Genomic DNA, 17,569 nt, shown 5'->3' on the forward strand with positions numbered 1-17,569 from the left:
CTTCCATGAGAAATTTGGATGATTTCTCCATGATGAGTTATAGGTGTTTCCATAAGGTTCACCTAAGTAATTTACCTCTGCTATTGCAGGGTTCTCAGGATCATAAGCTTCTTCTTCATAAGAAGCCTCTTGAGTACTGTTGGATGCAGCTTGGATTCCATTCAGACTCTGAGTCAATATTTTATTCTGAGCCAATATGGCATTCAGAGTATCAACTTCAAGAACTCCCTTCTTCATAGGCGTCCCATTATTCACAGGATTCCTTTCAGAAGTGTACATGAACTGGTTATTTGCAACCATGTCAATGAGTTTTTGAGCTTCTGCAGGCGTTTTCTTTAGGTGAATGGATCCACCTGCAGAGGTATCCAATGACATCTTAGATAACTCAGACAGACCATCATAGAATATATCCAGGATGGTCTATTCTGAAAGCATGTCAGAAGGACACATTTTGGTCAACTGTTTGTATCTTTCCCAAGCTTCATAGAGGGATTCACCTTCTTTCTGTCTGAAGGTTTGAACATCCACTCTAAGCTTGCTCAGCTTTTAAGGAGGAAAGAACTTGACTAAGAAAGCCATGACCAGCTTATCCCAAGAGTTCAGGCTGTCTTTGGGTTGAGAGTCTAACCATATTCTAGCTCTATCTCATACAGAAAAAGGGAAAAGCATGAGCCTGTAGACTTCAGGATCTACTCCATTAGTCTTAACAGTATCACAGATCTGCAAGAATTCAGTTAAGAACTGAAAAGGATCTTCAGATGGAAGTCCATGAAACTTGCAGTTCTGCTACATCAGAGAAACTAGCTGAGGTTTCAGCTCAAAATTGTTTGCTCCAATGGCAGGAATGGAGATGCTTCTTCCATGTAAATTGGAATTAGGTGCAGTAAAGTCACCAAGCATTCTCCTTGCATTATTATTATTTTCAGCTGCCATCTTCTTTTCCTGTTTGATAATTTCTGACAGGTGCTTACTGGTTTGTTGTAATTCAGCTTCTCTTAGTTTCCTCTTCAGAGTCCTTTCAGGTTCTGGATCTGCTTCAACAAGAATATTCTTGTCCTTGCTCCTGCTCATATGACAAAGAAGAGGGCACAGAAAAATAATAATAATAGAGATCCTCTCTTTTTTTTTTGTGAGTGAGGGAGAGATGATTGTAGATGAATAAACAAATAGAAGGAGATGAGAGAGAAGAGAATTTTCGAAAATTATTTTTGAAAAAAAGAGTTAGTGATTTTCGAAAATAGTTTTTGAATAAGGTTAGTAATTTTCAAAAATTAAAATAAAAATTTAAAATAATTAGTTAATTAAAAAGAAATTTTGAAAAAAGAGGGAAGATATTTTCGAAAATTAGAGAGAGAGAGTTAGTTAGGTGGTTTTGAAAAAGATAGGAAACAAACAAAAAGTTAGTTAGTTAGTTGAAACAAATTTTGAAAAGATAAGAAGTTAGGAAGTTAGAAAAGATATTTTGAAAATCAAATTTTTGAAAAAGATAAGATAAGAAGATATTTTTGAAAAGATATGATTGAAATTAGTTTTGAAAAAGATTTGATTTTTAAAATCACAATTAATGACTTGATTCACAAGAGATCACAAGATATGATTCTAGAACTTAAAGTTTGAATCTTTCTTAACAAGCAAGCAACAAGCTTGAAATTTTTGAATCAAAACATTAATTGTTATTGTTATTTTCGAAAATTTGATATAAAAATAAGAAAAAGATTTTTGAAAAATATTTTTATAGTTTTCGAAAATAACTAAGAAAAATGAAAAATATTTGATTTTTGAAAAAGATTTTGAAAAAGATAAGATTTTTAAATTGAAAATTTGATTTGACTCATAAAAGCAACTAGATTTTAAAAATTTTTGAAAAAGTCAAATCTAATTTTCGAAATTTTGAGAGAGAAAAAGGGAAAGATATTTTTTTGGATTTTTGAATTTTTGAATTTTTATGATGAGAGAGAAAAACAAGAAAAATGATGCAATGCATGAAAGTTATGGATCAAAACAATGAATGCATGCAAGAATGCTATGAATGTCAAGATGAACACCAAGAACACTATGAAGATCATGATGAACATCAAGAACACATTTTTGAAAAATTTTTAATGCAAAGAAAACATGCAAGACACCAAACTTAGGATTCTTTAATGCTTAGACACTAAGGATCCAAGAATGCATATGAAAAACAAGAAAAGACACAAAACATGCAAATGCAAAGATCAAACAAGAAGACTTACCAAGAACAACTTGAAGATCATGAAGAACACTATGAATGCATGAGAATTTTCGAAAAATGCAAGATGCACATGCAATTGACACCAAACTTATAACATGACTCAAGACTCAAACAAGAAACACAAAAAATATTTTTGATTTTTATGATTTTCTAATTTTTTTGTATTTTTTTTCGAAAATTAATTGAAAAACAAAAATAAGGATTTCAAAATCTTTAATATGAATTCCAGGAATCTTGTGCTCTTTAGTCTAAAGCTCCAATTAAAGGGTCAGACATGGCTTAATAGCCATTCAAGCTTTAGAATGGATTTACATCCATTGAGGTGATTAGTTGAAGACCAATCCCAAAGGAGTTTGGGTATGGCTTTTCAGCCAGATAGAATTCAACATGTTACCATGAAACTCTAGAATTCATTCTTGAAAGTTTTGAAGTCATAGAATAATTTATTTTTGAAAACATTATTTTTATTATATTTTTGAAAACTTTTTTTTTCGAAAACAAAGGAGAAAATTTTGAAAGATTTTTGAAAAGAAAACAAAAAGAAAATTACCTAATCTGAGCAACAGGATGAACCGTCAGTTGTCTAAACTCGAACAATCCCCGGCAACGGCGCCAAAAACTTGGTGCGCAGAAATTGTGATTACACTTTAATTATGTAAAATTCATCGCTCTTTCTTTCCCTGGTAATGGCGCCAAAAACATGATGCCAATACCATGGTTCACAACTTCGCACAACTAACTAGCAAGTGCACTGGGTCGTCCAAGTAATACCTTACGTGAGTAAGGGTCGAATCCCACGGAGATTGTTGGTATGAAGCAAGCTATGGTCACCTTGTAAATCTCAGTCAGGCGGATATAAAATAGTAATGGGGTTTTCGAAAATAATTAATAAAATAAGGATAGAAGTACTTATGTAAATCATTGGTGAGAATTTCAGATAAGCGAATAGAGATGTTTTCGTTCCTCTGAACCTCTGCTTTCCTGCTATCTTCATCCAATCAGTCTTACTCCTTTCCATGGCTGGCTTTATGTGATACATCACCATTGTCAATGGCTACTTTCGGTCTTCTCTCGGGAAAATGATCCAAATGCCCTGTCACGGCACGGCTAATCGTCTGGAGGCATCACCCTTGTCAATGGTTTCATCCTATCCTCTCAGTGAAAATGGTCAACGCACCCTGTCACGGCACGGCTATTCATCTGTCGGTTCTCGATCATGCTGGAATAGGATTTACTATCCTTTTGCGTCTGTCACTACGCCCGGCAATCGCGAGTTTGAAGCTCGTCACAGTCATTCAATCATTGAATCCTACTCAGAATACCACAGACAAGGTTTAGACCTTTCGGATTCTCTTGAATGCCGCCATCATTCTAGCTTATACCACGAAGATTCCGATTAAGAGATCTAAGAGATACTCATTCAATCTAATGTAGAACGGGAGTGGTTGTCAGGCACGCGTTCATAGGGAATGATGATGATTGTCATGTTCATCACATTCAGGTTGAAGTGCGAATGAATATCTTAGAAGCGAAATAAGAAGAATTGAATAGAAAACAGTAGTACTTTGCATTAATCTTTGAGGAACAGCAGAGCTCCACACCTTAATCTATGGAGTGTAGAAACTCTACCGTTGAAAATACATAAGTGAATAGAGTTCATTGGTCTCGGCCCCAGAGGGGAACCGGAGTAACCAAGACTGTGAATACAATGATAAAAAGTTCTATTTATAATAAACTAGTCACTAGGGTTTACAGAAGTAAGTAATTGATGCATAAATCCACTTCCGGGGCCCACTTGGTGTGTGCTTGGGCTGAGCTTTAACTTCCCACGTGCAGAGGCCATTTGTAGAGTTGAACGCCAGGTTTTGATCCATTTCTGGCGTTCAACTCTGGTTTTTGATCCCTTTCTGGCGCTGAACTCCAGAATTAGGCAGAGAGCTGGCGTTGAACGCCAGTTTTCATCATCTAAACTTGGGCAAAGTATGGACTATTATACATTTCTGGAAAGCCCTAGATGTCTACTTTTCAACGCAATTGGAAGCGCGCCATTTCGAGTTCTGTAGCTCCAGAAAATCCACTTTGAGTGCAGGGAGGTCAAAATCCAACAGCATCATCAGTCCTTCTTCTAACTCTGAATCTAATTTTTGCTCAAGTCCCTCAATTTCAGCCAGAAAATACCTGAAATCACAGAAAAATACACAAAATCATAGTAAAGTCCAGAAATGTGAATTTAACATAAAAACTAATGAAAACATCCCTAAAAGTAACTAGATCCTACTAAAAATATACTAAAAACAATGCCGAAAAGCATATAAATTATCCGCTCATCAGTGCCTCATTAAAAAACCTTTTCAGGAAAAAGAGTGCATCTCATGCTGGTATCCTTTATTTCTAACTATAGTACCTTCTTAAGTTGCATCCGTGCCACGATCTGGGGAACTCTCGCCCGTCGAGTTCGGATAATCTGTAGTAGCCCTTCCCAAGTACTTTTATGACTCGGTAGGGTCCTTTCCAGTTTGCCGCCAGCTTTCCTTCTCCAGGTCGAGTTGTTCCGATATTATTTCGGACTAGGATGAGATCATTTTCAGTGAAACTTCTTGGCACTACTTTTTGATTATATCTCGAAGCCATTCGGCGCTTTAGCGCTTCTTCCCTGATCCGAGCTCTTTCTTGGATTTCCGGAAGTAGGTCGAGCTCTTCTCTTTGAAGTTGAGAGTTGGCTTCTTCATTGTAGTGGACTACTCTAGGCGACTGATAAACCACTATTTTATGGTTTATCTTGTACTTAATTGAGTGATTTTTATTAACTCTTTACCCACTTATTCATACTATTTGCATGGTTTTATATTTCCTTCCTAATTATGTGTTTTGATTGAAAACATGCTTCTTTGATCTTATATTTGCTTATTATTAATCCTCTCTTATTACCATTAGATGCCTTGATATGTGTGTTAAGTGATTTCAGAGATTACAGGGCAGGAATGGCTCAGAGGATGAAAAGGAAGCATGCAAAAGTGGAAGGAATACAAGAAGTTGGAGAAATTGCTAAGCTGTCCAGCCTGACCTCTTCGCACTCAAACGGCTATAACTTTAGCTATAGAGGTCCAAATGACGCAGTTTCAGTTGCGTTGGAAAGCTAACGTCCGGGGCTTCGATTTGATATATAATATGCCATAGTTTCTCTAACGCTAGGCAATGCGACCGCGTGCTCCATGCGGCCGCGTCGCAGTGACGGAAATCCAGCGTGATTGAATTCGAGACCAGCGAATTCTGGGCTGTTTTCGACCCAGTTTGCGGCCCAGAAAACACAGATTAGAGTCTATAAAGTGGGGGAATGCATCCATTCATAGGGAGGCTCTCATAATTCACTTTTCATGTTTTAGATGTAGTTTTAGAGAGAGAGGTTCTCTCCTCTCTCTCTCTTAGGATTAGGATTTAGGACTTCTCTTAGTTTTAGGAGTGACTCTCGATCCCAGGTTCAATGTCCCTTTCTATTTACTTTCGCTTCTATTTTTATTGACTCTAATGCTTTTATTTGTATTTGATTTATGTTGCCCAATTGGCTTATGAACTTTTCCATGTTAGATTTTACTGCTTTGAATGTATTTTATTTGAGGTATTCCAGATATTTATGATTTTAATTTAGCTTTCTACATTCTTGGCTTTGGTTAAGAAATTAGTAACTCAGGAGTTATCTTAACTCAACATAAGTGATAATTGTTATCTTTGCTAATTGAACTGAACTTCGATAATCCAAATCTTTCCTTAGGGATTAACTAGGATTTGAAGATCAAACTAATTAGTCACTTGACCTTCCCTTGCTCTAGTAAAGGTTAACTAAGTGGAATCAAGAGTCAATTTTCATTATTGTTGATAAGGATAACTGGGTTAGGACTTTCAATTTCTCATACCTTGCCAAAAGTTTATTTTACAGTTATTTATTTATTTTAATTGCAATTTAAATTACTTGCTCCCTATTCTCAAAACCCCAAATTTACAATCTCCATAACCAATAATAAGAACATACTTCCCTACAGTTCCTTGAGAAGACGACCCGAGGTTTAAATACTCGGTTATCAATTTTAAAGGGGTTTGTTACTTGTGACAACCAAAACGTTTGTACGAAGAGATTTCTGTCGGTTTAGAGACTATATCTACAACGCGACTGTTTTTATGAACTTCTTTACTGGCAAAAATCTCGACGTCAGCGACCCTTCCTCGACCTCCACTGGGATCATTGCCTCCACTCCGTACGCTAATCGAAATGGTGATTCGTTTGTGGTGGAATGTGGCGTTGTTCGATATGCCCATAGGACTTGTGGAAGTTCTTCGGCCCAAGCTCCCTTTGCATCTTGCAGTCTCCTTTCAGCCCATCTAATATGACTTTGTTGGCCACTTTGGCTTGTCCATTGGCTTGGGGATGTTCGACAAAGGTGAACTGGTGTTTTATGTTCAAGTTGGCTACTAACTTTTTGAAGCCTGTGTCTGTGAATTGGGTGCCATTGTCTGTAGTGATGGAGTATGGAACCCCAAACCTTGTGACGATGTTCCTATATAGGAATTTCCGGCTCCTTTGAGCAGTGGCGTTGGCTAGGGGCTCTGCCTCGATCCACTTTGTGAAATAGTCTACTCCGACTATGAGGAATTTAACTTGTCCCAATCCCTGGGGAAAGGGTCCGAGAAGATCGAGTCCCCATTTTCCAAATGGCCAAGGTGAGGTTACGCTGATGAGTTCTTCCGGCGGGGCGATGTGAAAGTTGGCATGTTTCTGGCATGGTGGACATGTCTTTACGAACTTTGTAGCTTTCCTTTGTAGAGTTGGCCAATAAAACCCCGCCCGGAGTACTTTTTTGGTGAGAGCTTGTGCTTTGGGATGATTGCCACAAATGCCACTGTGTATTTCCTCTAAAACTTTCCTTGTGTTGGAGGTCGGTACACATTTTAATAATGGTATTAAAATCCCTCTTTTGTATAGGGTGTTGTTTATGATAGTGTAGTACTGTGCCTCCCATTTTAATCTCTTTGCCTCCTTTTCATCTGTGGGGAGTGTTTCTATTTTGAGGTAATTGATTATGGGGGTCATCCATCCTTGATCCTGACCTATTATGGCTAGAACTTTTTCCTCTTCCGAGACTGACGGGTTCTGTAGTATTTCCTGGATGAGGCTTAACGCTTCATACTCCGCCTGGTTGTTTGAGGTCGGGAACCCGAATTTGAGGGAAAGCTCCACTTGGGTTCCTTGGTTGCTTTCTATTATCACACCCGCACCGCTTCCAGTTTTATTCGAGGAACCGTCCACGTAGAGGTTCCATTCTGTGGGGGTTTCCAGGGTGTCAGTGAATTCTGCAATGAAGTCGGCTAAGTACTGTGATTTAATGGCTGTCCGAGCTTCATATTGGAGGTCAAACTCGGATAACTCGACTGCCCATTGTAAAATTCTGCCTGCTAGATCTGTTTTCTACAATATTCCTTTTATGGGTTGGTTGGTCCGAACCTTAATGGTGTGAGCCTGGAAGTACGGGCGAAGTCGTCGAGATGTCAGTATGAGAGCATAGGCAAACTTTTCTATTTTTTGGTAGTTCAACTCAAATCCTTGCAGCGCTTTACTAACGAAGTATACAGGTTGTTGCCCTTTGTCGTCTTCTCAAACCAGTACTGAGGCTACTATCCGACTTCCTACCGCGAGGTATAATACGAGTGGTTCTTCCTCTCGTGGTCGAGTTAGGATAGGTGGTCGTCCCAGGAAACTTTTGAAATCCCGAAAGGCTTGCTCGCACTCCTTTGTCCATTTGAACTTCTTTCCTTTCCTTAAAGTAGCATAGAAGGGGAGAAATCTTATCGCTGATCCTGCTAAGAATCTGGATAAGGCTGCCAATCTCCCGTTGAGTTGTTGCACTTCTTTGACGCAAGTTGGGCTCTTCATATTGAGTATGGCCTGGCATTTATCCGGATTCACCTCAATTCCTCTTTGTGTGAGCATAAAACTTAAGAATTTGCCTGCTTCTACTGCAAAGGTGCATTTTGCAGGATTGAGTCGCATGTCATGCTTCCTTATAGTATCGAACACTTGGGCCAGGTCGGACAATAATGTCTCTTCACTTTGTGTCTTTATTAACATGTCGTCCACGTAGACTTCCATGATTTTTCTGATATGATCTGAGAAGACTTTATTCATTAGCCTTTGATAAGTAGCTCTCGCATTCTTGAGACCAAAAGGCATCACGATGTAGCAGTAATTTGCTTTTGGTGTTAAAAACGAGGTCTTTTCTTGATCTGGTGGATGCATGGGGATTTGATTGTATCCGGAATATGCATCCATAAACGAGAGGTATTTATATCCGGATGATGCATGCACCAGAGTGTTGATACTTGGGAGTGGATAAGGATCTTTTGGGCAGGCTTTGTTGAGATCGGTGTAGTTAGTGCACATTCGCCACTTCCCATTTGATTTTTTCACCAAGACGATGTTAACTAGCCATAGTGGGTACTTGACTTCTCTTATGAATCCTGCCTCCAGTAGTGCCTGTACCTGTTCTTCCACAGCTTGGGATCGTTCTGGCCCAAATTTTCTTCGTATCTGCTGTACCGGCCGAGATCCTGGATAGACCGCCAACTTGTGACACATTAGCTTGGGGTCTATGCCTGGCATGTCTGCGGCTTTCCATGCGAAGAGGTCGACATTATCTCGTAAGAACTGTACTAGTAATTCTTTTGCGTCCCCTCTTAGGATCGTGCCAATATTAGTTGTTTTGTCCGAGGTGTCTCCGATCTGAACTTTCTCTACTTCACCTTCGGGCTGTGGACGAAGTTCTTCTCGTCTCTGAGCTCCACCAAACTCAATTGTATGGAACTCTTCTCCTCTGCCTCTAAGGTTTAGACTTTCGTTATAACAGCGGCGTGCCATCTTTTGATCTACTTTTATTATAGCTATCCCTTCTGCAGTTGGGAATTTCATGCACAGATGTGGAGTTGAGACTATTGCGCCGAGTTGATTCAATGTTGTCCGACCTATTAAGGCGTTGTAAGCTGAACTCACGTCGACCACTATGTAGTCTATTTTGAGTGTTCGGGATTGGTTTCCTCTTCCGAACGTTGTGTGTAGCGAGATGTAACCATGTGGTTGCACTGGGGTGTCTCCCAGTCCGAACAGGCTGTTTGGATATGCTCTAAGCTCCTTTTCTTCTAAACCAAGCTTGTCAAAAGCTGTTTTAAATAAGATGTCGGCGGAGCTCCCTTGGTCTATCAGCGTGCGGTAGAGATTTGCGTTTGCTAGTATGATGGTGATGACCATGGGATCGTCGTGTCCCGAGATGATACCGGATGCATCTTCTTTGGTGAACGTAATTGCAGGGATGTCGGGTTCTCCTTCCTTCCCCTCGACATGATATACTTCTTTGAGATATCTTTTGTGAGATGACTTGGAGATTCCTCCTCCTACAAATCCGCCGTGTATCATTTGGATGTGTCTTTCTGGTGTACAAGGTGGTCACTCAGATCGTCTGACATCTTCATCCCTCCTTCTCTTTCTTTGCTCATCATCTCGGGTTGCCAGAAACCGATCTAGTTTTCCTTCTCTCACTAATTTTTCTATGACGTTTTTTAAGTCGAAGCATTCGTTGGTGGAATGTCCTCGGACTCGATGATATTCACAGTATTCGTTCCGATTTCTTCCTCCTCTTTTGCCTTTGAGTGGTCGAGCTGGGGGTATCTTTTCTGTGTTATAGACTTCTTTGTAAATATCCACAAGAGACACCCGAAGATGGGTGTAATTATGATATTTTTTTATTTTCTCCCCCGTTCGATCTTCCTTCCTCTTGGGTTCTTTATCTTTATCTCGATAGGTGAAACTGGATCTCGAGGCTTCTCCAAGTCGGGAATTTTCTTTCATGTTGATGTACTTCTCCGCCCGCTCTTGCACCTTATCCAGAGATGTGGGGTATTTCTTTGATATAGATTGGCTAAAAGGTCCCTCCCGTAGGCCGTTGATGAGGCCCATGATAGCGGCCTCTGTTGGTAGGCTTTGTATGTCTAGGCATGTTTTGTTGAATCTTTCCATGTAGTTGCGAAGGCTTTCCCGATCTCCTTGCTTGATTCCTAAGAGACTGGGGGCATGCTTAGCCTTATCTTTTTGGATTGAAAATCTGGCCAGGAACTTTTTGGCTAAGTCGTCAAAGCTTGAGATAGATTTTGGAGGTAGGTTGTCGAACCATCTGATGGCAGTTTTGGTAAGGGTTGTTGGAAAAGCTTTGCAACGAATTGCATCTGAGGCATTGGTGAGGTACATTCTACTTCTAAAATTACTGAGGTGATGGTTGGGGTCTGTGGTGCCATCGTACAAAGTCATATCTGGAAGTTTGAAGTCTTTTGGGATTTTGGTCTTCATGATCTCCCTAGTGAATGGATCTTGATCCTTGCGAGAGTTGTCCTCAGGGGTGGATCGAGTAGTTTTGGCTTTGAGATCGGCTTCGATTTTTAGAAGTTTATCCTCCAATTCCCGGCGTCGCCTTATCTCTCTTTGTAGATCATTTCCTGCTTCTCGCTGGTGTTGGGCTTCTTTCTCAAGTTGCTTTAAACGATCTTGAAGCGCCTCTAACGGATTTGATGAGTTTTTGTCTCTGTTAGGGTTTGGAGTGTCTTTTGGTGTAGCGTCCGCATTTTTGTGCGGCGTTCTATCCTCTAGATCTGAATCATGGTCGTCCGCCATGGTAGTGGGATGACTTCCAGGTTCTCCGGCAACGACGCCAATGTTCCGAGGGTTACCTGAAACTGTAGGTCGATCTCGGTCGAGATCTTCTGTACTGGTCGAAGATGACGTATCCGGCTGAGGGTAGCGGCCGAAGCTATCGTGTCTGACTTGCGGAACTGGCTGCACTGCTGATCCTTCGTCACGGGAGGGTGGGGGGGTACCTGCAAGAGACTCCGATGCTTAAGTTAGCATGGGTATTAAGCAGGTTTTTAGTAGAATCAGAGTATGAGTTATACATGGGTGCTCCAGTGTATTTATAGTAGTGTGGGATGACCTTCTTAGATAGATAAGTTAGTTATTTTATCTTATCTTATCTTTTGGCGAGGTCAGCTTATCTTCAATGGAACCGCCCTTATCTCTATAGGCTTTGGCTGCCTTTGGATCTGGGTCGTATTCCTTGAGTTGGGCCCTTTTTTGGGCTTTCCTGTCGATTTGGCCGACCTCTTTTAGGAAGAGGTCGGATAGTCTGACCTGAAGAGGTCGGTCGCTTTGTCGCCAATCATCCCGGGTCGGATAGCTCGACCCAGGGTATGAACAGTACATTAGAAAGGAAATTCACTGGAAACAGATGTCTCGGTCCAAGCATGCTGCAAGTATGGATAAGAATACCAGATACTTTCATAACATTGCCTCGGCCAGAAGACGGAATAATAGGATCGATGCCCTGATGGTACATGGAAGACTTGTGCGGAACTAGGCAAGAATAAAAGGGGTGATTAGAGGGTTCTACAAGGATTTATATAGTCAGGAATATGCTCCGAGGATTGGAGTTAGAGATGGCTTAGTGAAGCATATCCATAGGGAGGAGGCTGAAGCGCTGGAAGTGATGCCATCGGAGGAGGAAATCAAGGAGGCTGTGTGGGACTGCGAATCTTCAAAGGCCCCAGGGAGCGATGGGTATAATATGAATTTCATAAAAAGATGCTGGGAGGACATTGGGCCGGAATTCACTGCAGCGGTATTGGGGTTCTTTCAAAATGCTAAGTTGCCAACAGATGTGAATGTAACATGGGTGACACTAGCCCCAAAGTTTGAAGGTGCAAAGGAGGTGAAGGATTTTCGGCCTATTAGTATGGTGGAGTGTGTGTATAAAGTAATTTCGAAGGTGCTAGTGAGAAGAATGTGATCTGTGATGCCGGGGCTGGTCGGAGAGACTCAAACTGCATTTGTAAAGGGTAGAAAAATTCATGATGGCGCACTCATAGCCTGCGAGACGGTTCATTGGCTGAAGACTTGGAAAAAGCCAATGGCTATTATCAAACTGGATTTTCAAAAAGCCTATGACAGAGTAAGATGGAGCTTTGTTGATATTGTGCTTCAGAAAATGGGCTTCGGGCAGAGATGGAGGAATTGGGTGAGGGAGTGTGTTACAACGGCTACCATGGCAGTCCTGGTTAACGGGTCACCATCCAAGCCATTCAAGATGGAAAGGGGACTAAGACAAGGGGACCCTCTTTCTCCACTTCTGTTTGTTCTCGTTGTCGATGTATTGCATAGGATGGTGGGGGAAGCTGTCAGGAACGGGCGCATTGCTCCGCTGCTGGTAGGGGAAGATCATATTGAACTGTCGCACCTATAATTTGTGGATGACACCATTTTGTTCTTCCCGCCGGTGACTGAAACAATTGTAAACTATAAGAGACTGTTGCGGTGTTTCGAGTTAATGTCTGAGCTGAGCATCAACTTTGATAAATCGAATCTGATTTTGGTGAACTGTGAACAAGGATGGATTGATCTTGCGTGTGGACTACTGGGATGCCAGCAGGCCGCTCTACCGGTTAGATATCTGGGAATTTCTCTAGGAGCGAATCCGCGCTTGGTGAAGACTTGGAAACCAATCATTGATAAGGTGGAACAAAAGCTTAGCTTATGGAAGGCGAAGGTTTTGAATAAATCAGGTAAACTCGTCCTTATCAAATCGGTCCTGAATAGTCTCCCCATATATTACCTAAGTTTGTACAAAATGCCGAAGGCGGTGGCGGATAAGCTAATTGCTTTACAAAGGAACTTTCTGTGGTGTAAGGAGAACGGTGACTATGGTATCCCTTTGGTGAAGTGGAAGCTCGTCCAGGCTCCAAAAAAGGCTGGGGGCTTGGGGCTTGGGACTTGGGGATGCAGTACTGAGAAACACAGCGCTCCTGTTTAAGTGGTGGTGGCGGTTTTCAAAGGAGGATTGCCCTCTATGGAAGAAGATTGTTTGTTCGTGCAACAAGTTGAACCCGGATGTAATGCTAGCAACTCAGTCTCTACCAGTAAAAGGTGGGCCTTGGAAAGACATCTGTCAGCTGAATATAAAAGAACAACGGATAAGGGATAAAATGGTTAGTGGCTTGGCAATGGAGGTAGGTGATGGTATGCATACCCGGTTTTGGGAAGATAATTGGGTTCAAGGTGGTGTGTTCAAAGAGAGTTTTCCAAGACTCTACTCTATCTCAAGCCAATAAGGAGATGTCATTGGGGATTGTGCTTTTTGGGATGTGATAGAATGGATATGGAATTTTCAATGGAGGAGGGAGCTGTTTCAATAGGAGCTGGAACTAGTCCATCAGCTCCATGAGAGGTTAAGGCAAGTGAAGTTGTCATCTGGTCGGGAGGACAATGTGGTGTGAAAGTTCGAAAGTAGAGGAGTTTTTTCTACTAGCTCTGTGATACAGGCCATACAATTGGAGACACTATCGGCTGAGATAACGAGCTATAGCTTCACGAGTTCCCACTGGAAAGGTTTCGTACCTCCGAGAATTGAGCTCTTTGGATGGTTTGTGTTAGTCGGTAGAGTTAACACCAAGGAGAGGTTGACTAAATTAGGAGTTAACATTATGAGTGATAGTATGTGTGTACTGTGTACCAAGGAAGTGGAATCTGCTGAGCATTTATTTCTTTGGTGTGAGGTAACATGGCAGGTGTGGTGCAAGTGATTGAGGTCTCTGAGCAGAGATTGGATAATTCCTGGAACCATTAAAGCTCTGTTTAAGAGTTGGCATGGAATGCATAATAGGCAACAAGGGCAGCAGATGTGGATGACCGCGTTCTTTGCAGTGATTTGGAACATATGGTTGGAACGTAATGCACGGATCTTTAAGAATAAGAGAGCAAGTCTTGAGGTCATTCACACAAGGACGGTGTTGAGCTACACAGAATGGCGTGGTTGTGATCCTGTGGGAGGCTGATGGCAGCACTGGTGATGCCAGGGGATTATTTTATTAGTCGTAGCTCTTTCTATTACTTTCTTTATATTGTATGCTCCACTTTATTGTGTTGAGCTTCCTTTACTTCAAAAAAAGATATTAGGCTACAAACCTACATCCATTGAGATCCTATCCGCATCCATCACAATTATATATGGTTTGTATTTCCCACCAAATCATATATTTTCTCAATTTTATACGTGATGTGTGCTCGAGTTATTTGGAAAAAGGAGACAAAATGCACGTTTAATTTTTTTTTTGAATCTACTGATTAGAAGGCAATTCTGAGTTGCAATATTATTTTTTACAACTAAATTAGGCCTATACTAAAATTAGTCACCAGAGTAAAATATATATAAAAATATAAAATACACAAAAAAATTAAATATTATATATATATATAATACATAATAATTGGTTTTATTGATTAATTTTAGTGTGTAAATAATATTTTTGTATTTTTATTACACAAAACATAGTTATTCATAAATACATCAGGATACATTATTGTTATTTATATCCTTACCTACATAATTATTGTAACTTCTATAAATATTATATCCTTGTATCCATATGTATTTCGTACTGGTATCGACGCATAATAGATAAATGACACTAGAGATGGCAATTCAAACCATTATATTCCACCCCGACCCGAATGTTGGGCCTACTGTGGAGAGTTCTCGAGCACCGAGGAGATTTCGGGGAGGAATCAAGTGAGATAATATAAGATGAGAAGACACCACTTCCAACTCAAAACCTTAAGGTAGTAAGTTAATTGGTCTCTCATCTTATAAACTCCTCACTCTTTCTTGCTTTCTTAGATGTGGGACTAACTTCAACACTCCTCACACTTACAACACTAACACCGAATGGAGAGGATTTTTTCAACGATTGATCAAGTATAAGATGGATTTGGCTATGGTGGTGAAAGTATCAAGTGGTCTTTAAAGGACACTTTAATTTGATTCCAAGTGTGTGGCTTTTGATCAATCGTATAGGTTAGTATGTGTATTTATATTCTTACCCAAAATTTATAATAATTATAAAGAAGCTTCAATTATTAATGAAAGTATTTTTATTTGGATGCAATTAGAGAAAGGTTAATTTTATGGGCTTTTTGTAAATTGGGCCTTTAATGGACTTGTGTATAAAGAACCAATATTTTAAACTAATATTGGACACGAGTTAACAAAAATTATAATGTTACTACTTACTCTTTTATGAAAAAAAAAACTCATAAAGCAAATTGTAAACGAAAAAAAAAAAAACTCACAAGCAAAAGTGTCTACTATAATAACAATAATAATAATAACAATAATAATAATAATCCTTCATTATATACATTGTTTCATCAGAGCATTGATTTCAGCCAAAACATATAACAATTTCTTGAATATAATTTTAAAATATTAATATATTATTTTTTTAATTTTGAAATGACTAAAATTATATTGTAAATAATATATGTCTAGTTCAATTGTCTTCGATTATTATATTAATTTAATCGTGATATTATATAACAAAGGTATTTTGGTAATTAAGTTTAATTAAATTGGTCTAATAGCTTAGTTGCATTTAGTTTTAAAAACAAGATAAGACAAGACTTTAAAAATAAGACACAAAAGACAGAGACACAAAATTAGTGTTGTTATATTTTATTTGGTGATAAACTAGCACAATTTATAAAAGTCTAAATTATTATTATTTTTTAATTAATAAATTTGAAAAGAAAAAGATAATAATAAAAAAATATAATTATGAAAAATTAACAAGAATAATAAAAAAAATAAAAAAAATTGTATTTCTTGTTAGTGTCTCTGTGTCCTCCTGTCAGAGTGGACACAAAATACACTAATGCAATGTCTCTCGACACAATATTTCTATTCATATCTCATCTGTCAAATACGATTTTGTGTCTGTGTCCCTATTTTAGTGTCATGTGCATGTAGACAAACGCAACCTTAAAAATTGATAAAAAAAAATTAGTTGATTATATTAGACATTTAGACTTGATTAAAAAAATAATTTGTTCACCTGATATTTTTTAGAAAATAAATTTAAATATTTTTATTTTAAATATATTAAAAATTTAAATACTAGACTATATTTACCTAATTAATAGAATGTTACGAATAATAATTAGATCAATTAAATAATAATACTACATTTTTATTATTTGTATTACTCATGACATATGTAGTTACTAAAATTTGTGTTTATTATTTGTATTACTTATGACATATGTAATTATTAAAATGTAGGTTTACAATTTAGAATTTAAACGTTTATGATTTATGTATTTAAAAAAGGTTTATACGAATATATATTTTTAGTTGATGAATTCGAACAATTTTTTTTTATATTTTTATAACATAGAATAAATGCAAAAATAATAAATAATCAAAATATATATATATATATATATATATATATATATATATATATGAATTTAAAACATATTGGTGAATAAGATATATAAATATAATCATTTTAAAGAATTTACTTAGTATGTTATAATTTTATTATCATGAGAAAAATAAATAAATTTTAAAATATTAGATGTCAATGTTATTATAAATATTAAAATATTTTTATATTATAATTAGTATTTAATGTTTAAGGTTTATAGCTAATAATTTAGGATTTATGGTTGAATATTGCGTCTAGGAATTAGTGTTTAGAATTTTAGGTCTTAGAATTTTAGAGTTTGGGATTTAGGATTTAGAGTTTAGGATTTGTGGTGCAAGGGTTAGATTATTAGAAATGATAGTTTAGGGTTTAGAATTTAGAATTTAGAGTGTAAAGTTTAGGGTTTAAGGTGCAAGGGTTAGAGGAATAGAAATGATAGTTTAGGGTTTAGGTTTTAGGAGTTAGGGGGTTAGAGTTTAGGGTTTAGAGTTTACAGTGTAAGGATTACAGTATTAAAAATGATAGTTTAGGGTTTAGGATTTAGGGTTTAGGATTAGGAATTAGAGTATTAAAAATAATAGTTTAGGTTTAGGGTTTAGGAATTATGGTGCAAGGGTTAGAGTATTAGAAATAATAGTTTAGGATTCAGAGTTTGGAGTGTAGGGTTTAGGGGTTATGGTACAAGGATTACAGGATTAGAAATGATAGTTTAGACCTTAGAATTTAGAGTTTAGGGTGCAAGAGTTAGAGTATTAGAAATGATAGTTTAGGGTTTAGGGTTTAGGGTTTAGGGTTTATGGTACAAAGGTTACAGGATTAGAAATTATAGTTTAGGGTTTATATTTTAGGGGTTTAGAATTTAGGAGTTAGAGCATTAGAAATGATCGTTTGTGTTTAGGGTTTAGGGTTTAGAATGTAAGGATCAGAGTATTAAAAATGATAGTTTAGAGTTTAGAATTTAGGGTTTAGGTTATAGGATTTAGCGTTTAGGTT

General features: G+C 38.2%; 1 protein-coding gene and 1 non-coding gene across 2 annotated transcripts; both read left to right on the forward strand.

Moving 5' to 3' along the window:
- The first annotated feature begins 429 nt into the window (after positions 1 to 429).
- On the forward strand, positions 430 to 537 carry LOC112739452 (small nucleolar RNA R71). The gene has a single exon (XR_003170387.1). It is a non-coding gene; the product is annotated as a small nucleolar RNA R71 (small nucleolar RNA).
- Positions 538 to 12,111: 11,574 nt separating this feature from the next.
- Positions 12,112 to 12,558, forward strand: LOC140177711 (secreted RxLR effector protein 78-like). Its single transcript, XM_072210859.1, has one exon. It carries the CDS (start codon positions 12,112 to 12,114, stop codon positions 12,556 to 12,558), a length of 447 nt encoding a protein of 148 aa, XP_072066960.1.
- Positions 12,559 to 17,569: the final 5,011 nt, after the last annotated feature.

Source organism: Arachis hypogaea, chromosome 13 (genome assembly GCF_003086295.3).
Source record: "Arachis hypogaea cultivar Tifrunner chromosome 13, arahy.Tifrunner.gnm2.J5K5, whole genome shotgun sequence".
NCBI lineage: Eukaryota > Viridiplantae > Streptophyta > Magnoliopsida > Fabales > Fabaceae > Arachis > Arachis hypogaea.

What these genes read in the sequence shown, in the direction of transcription:
- LOC140177711 (XM_072210859.1), top strand. Translation starts at nt 12,112, where the DNA reads ATGCCGGGGCTGGTCGGAGAGACTCAAACTGCATTTGTAAAGGGTAGA.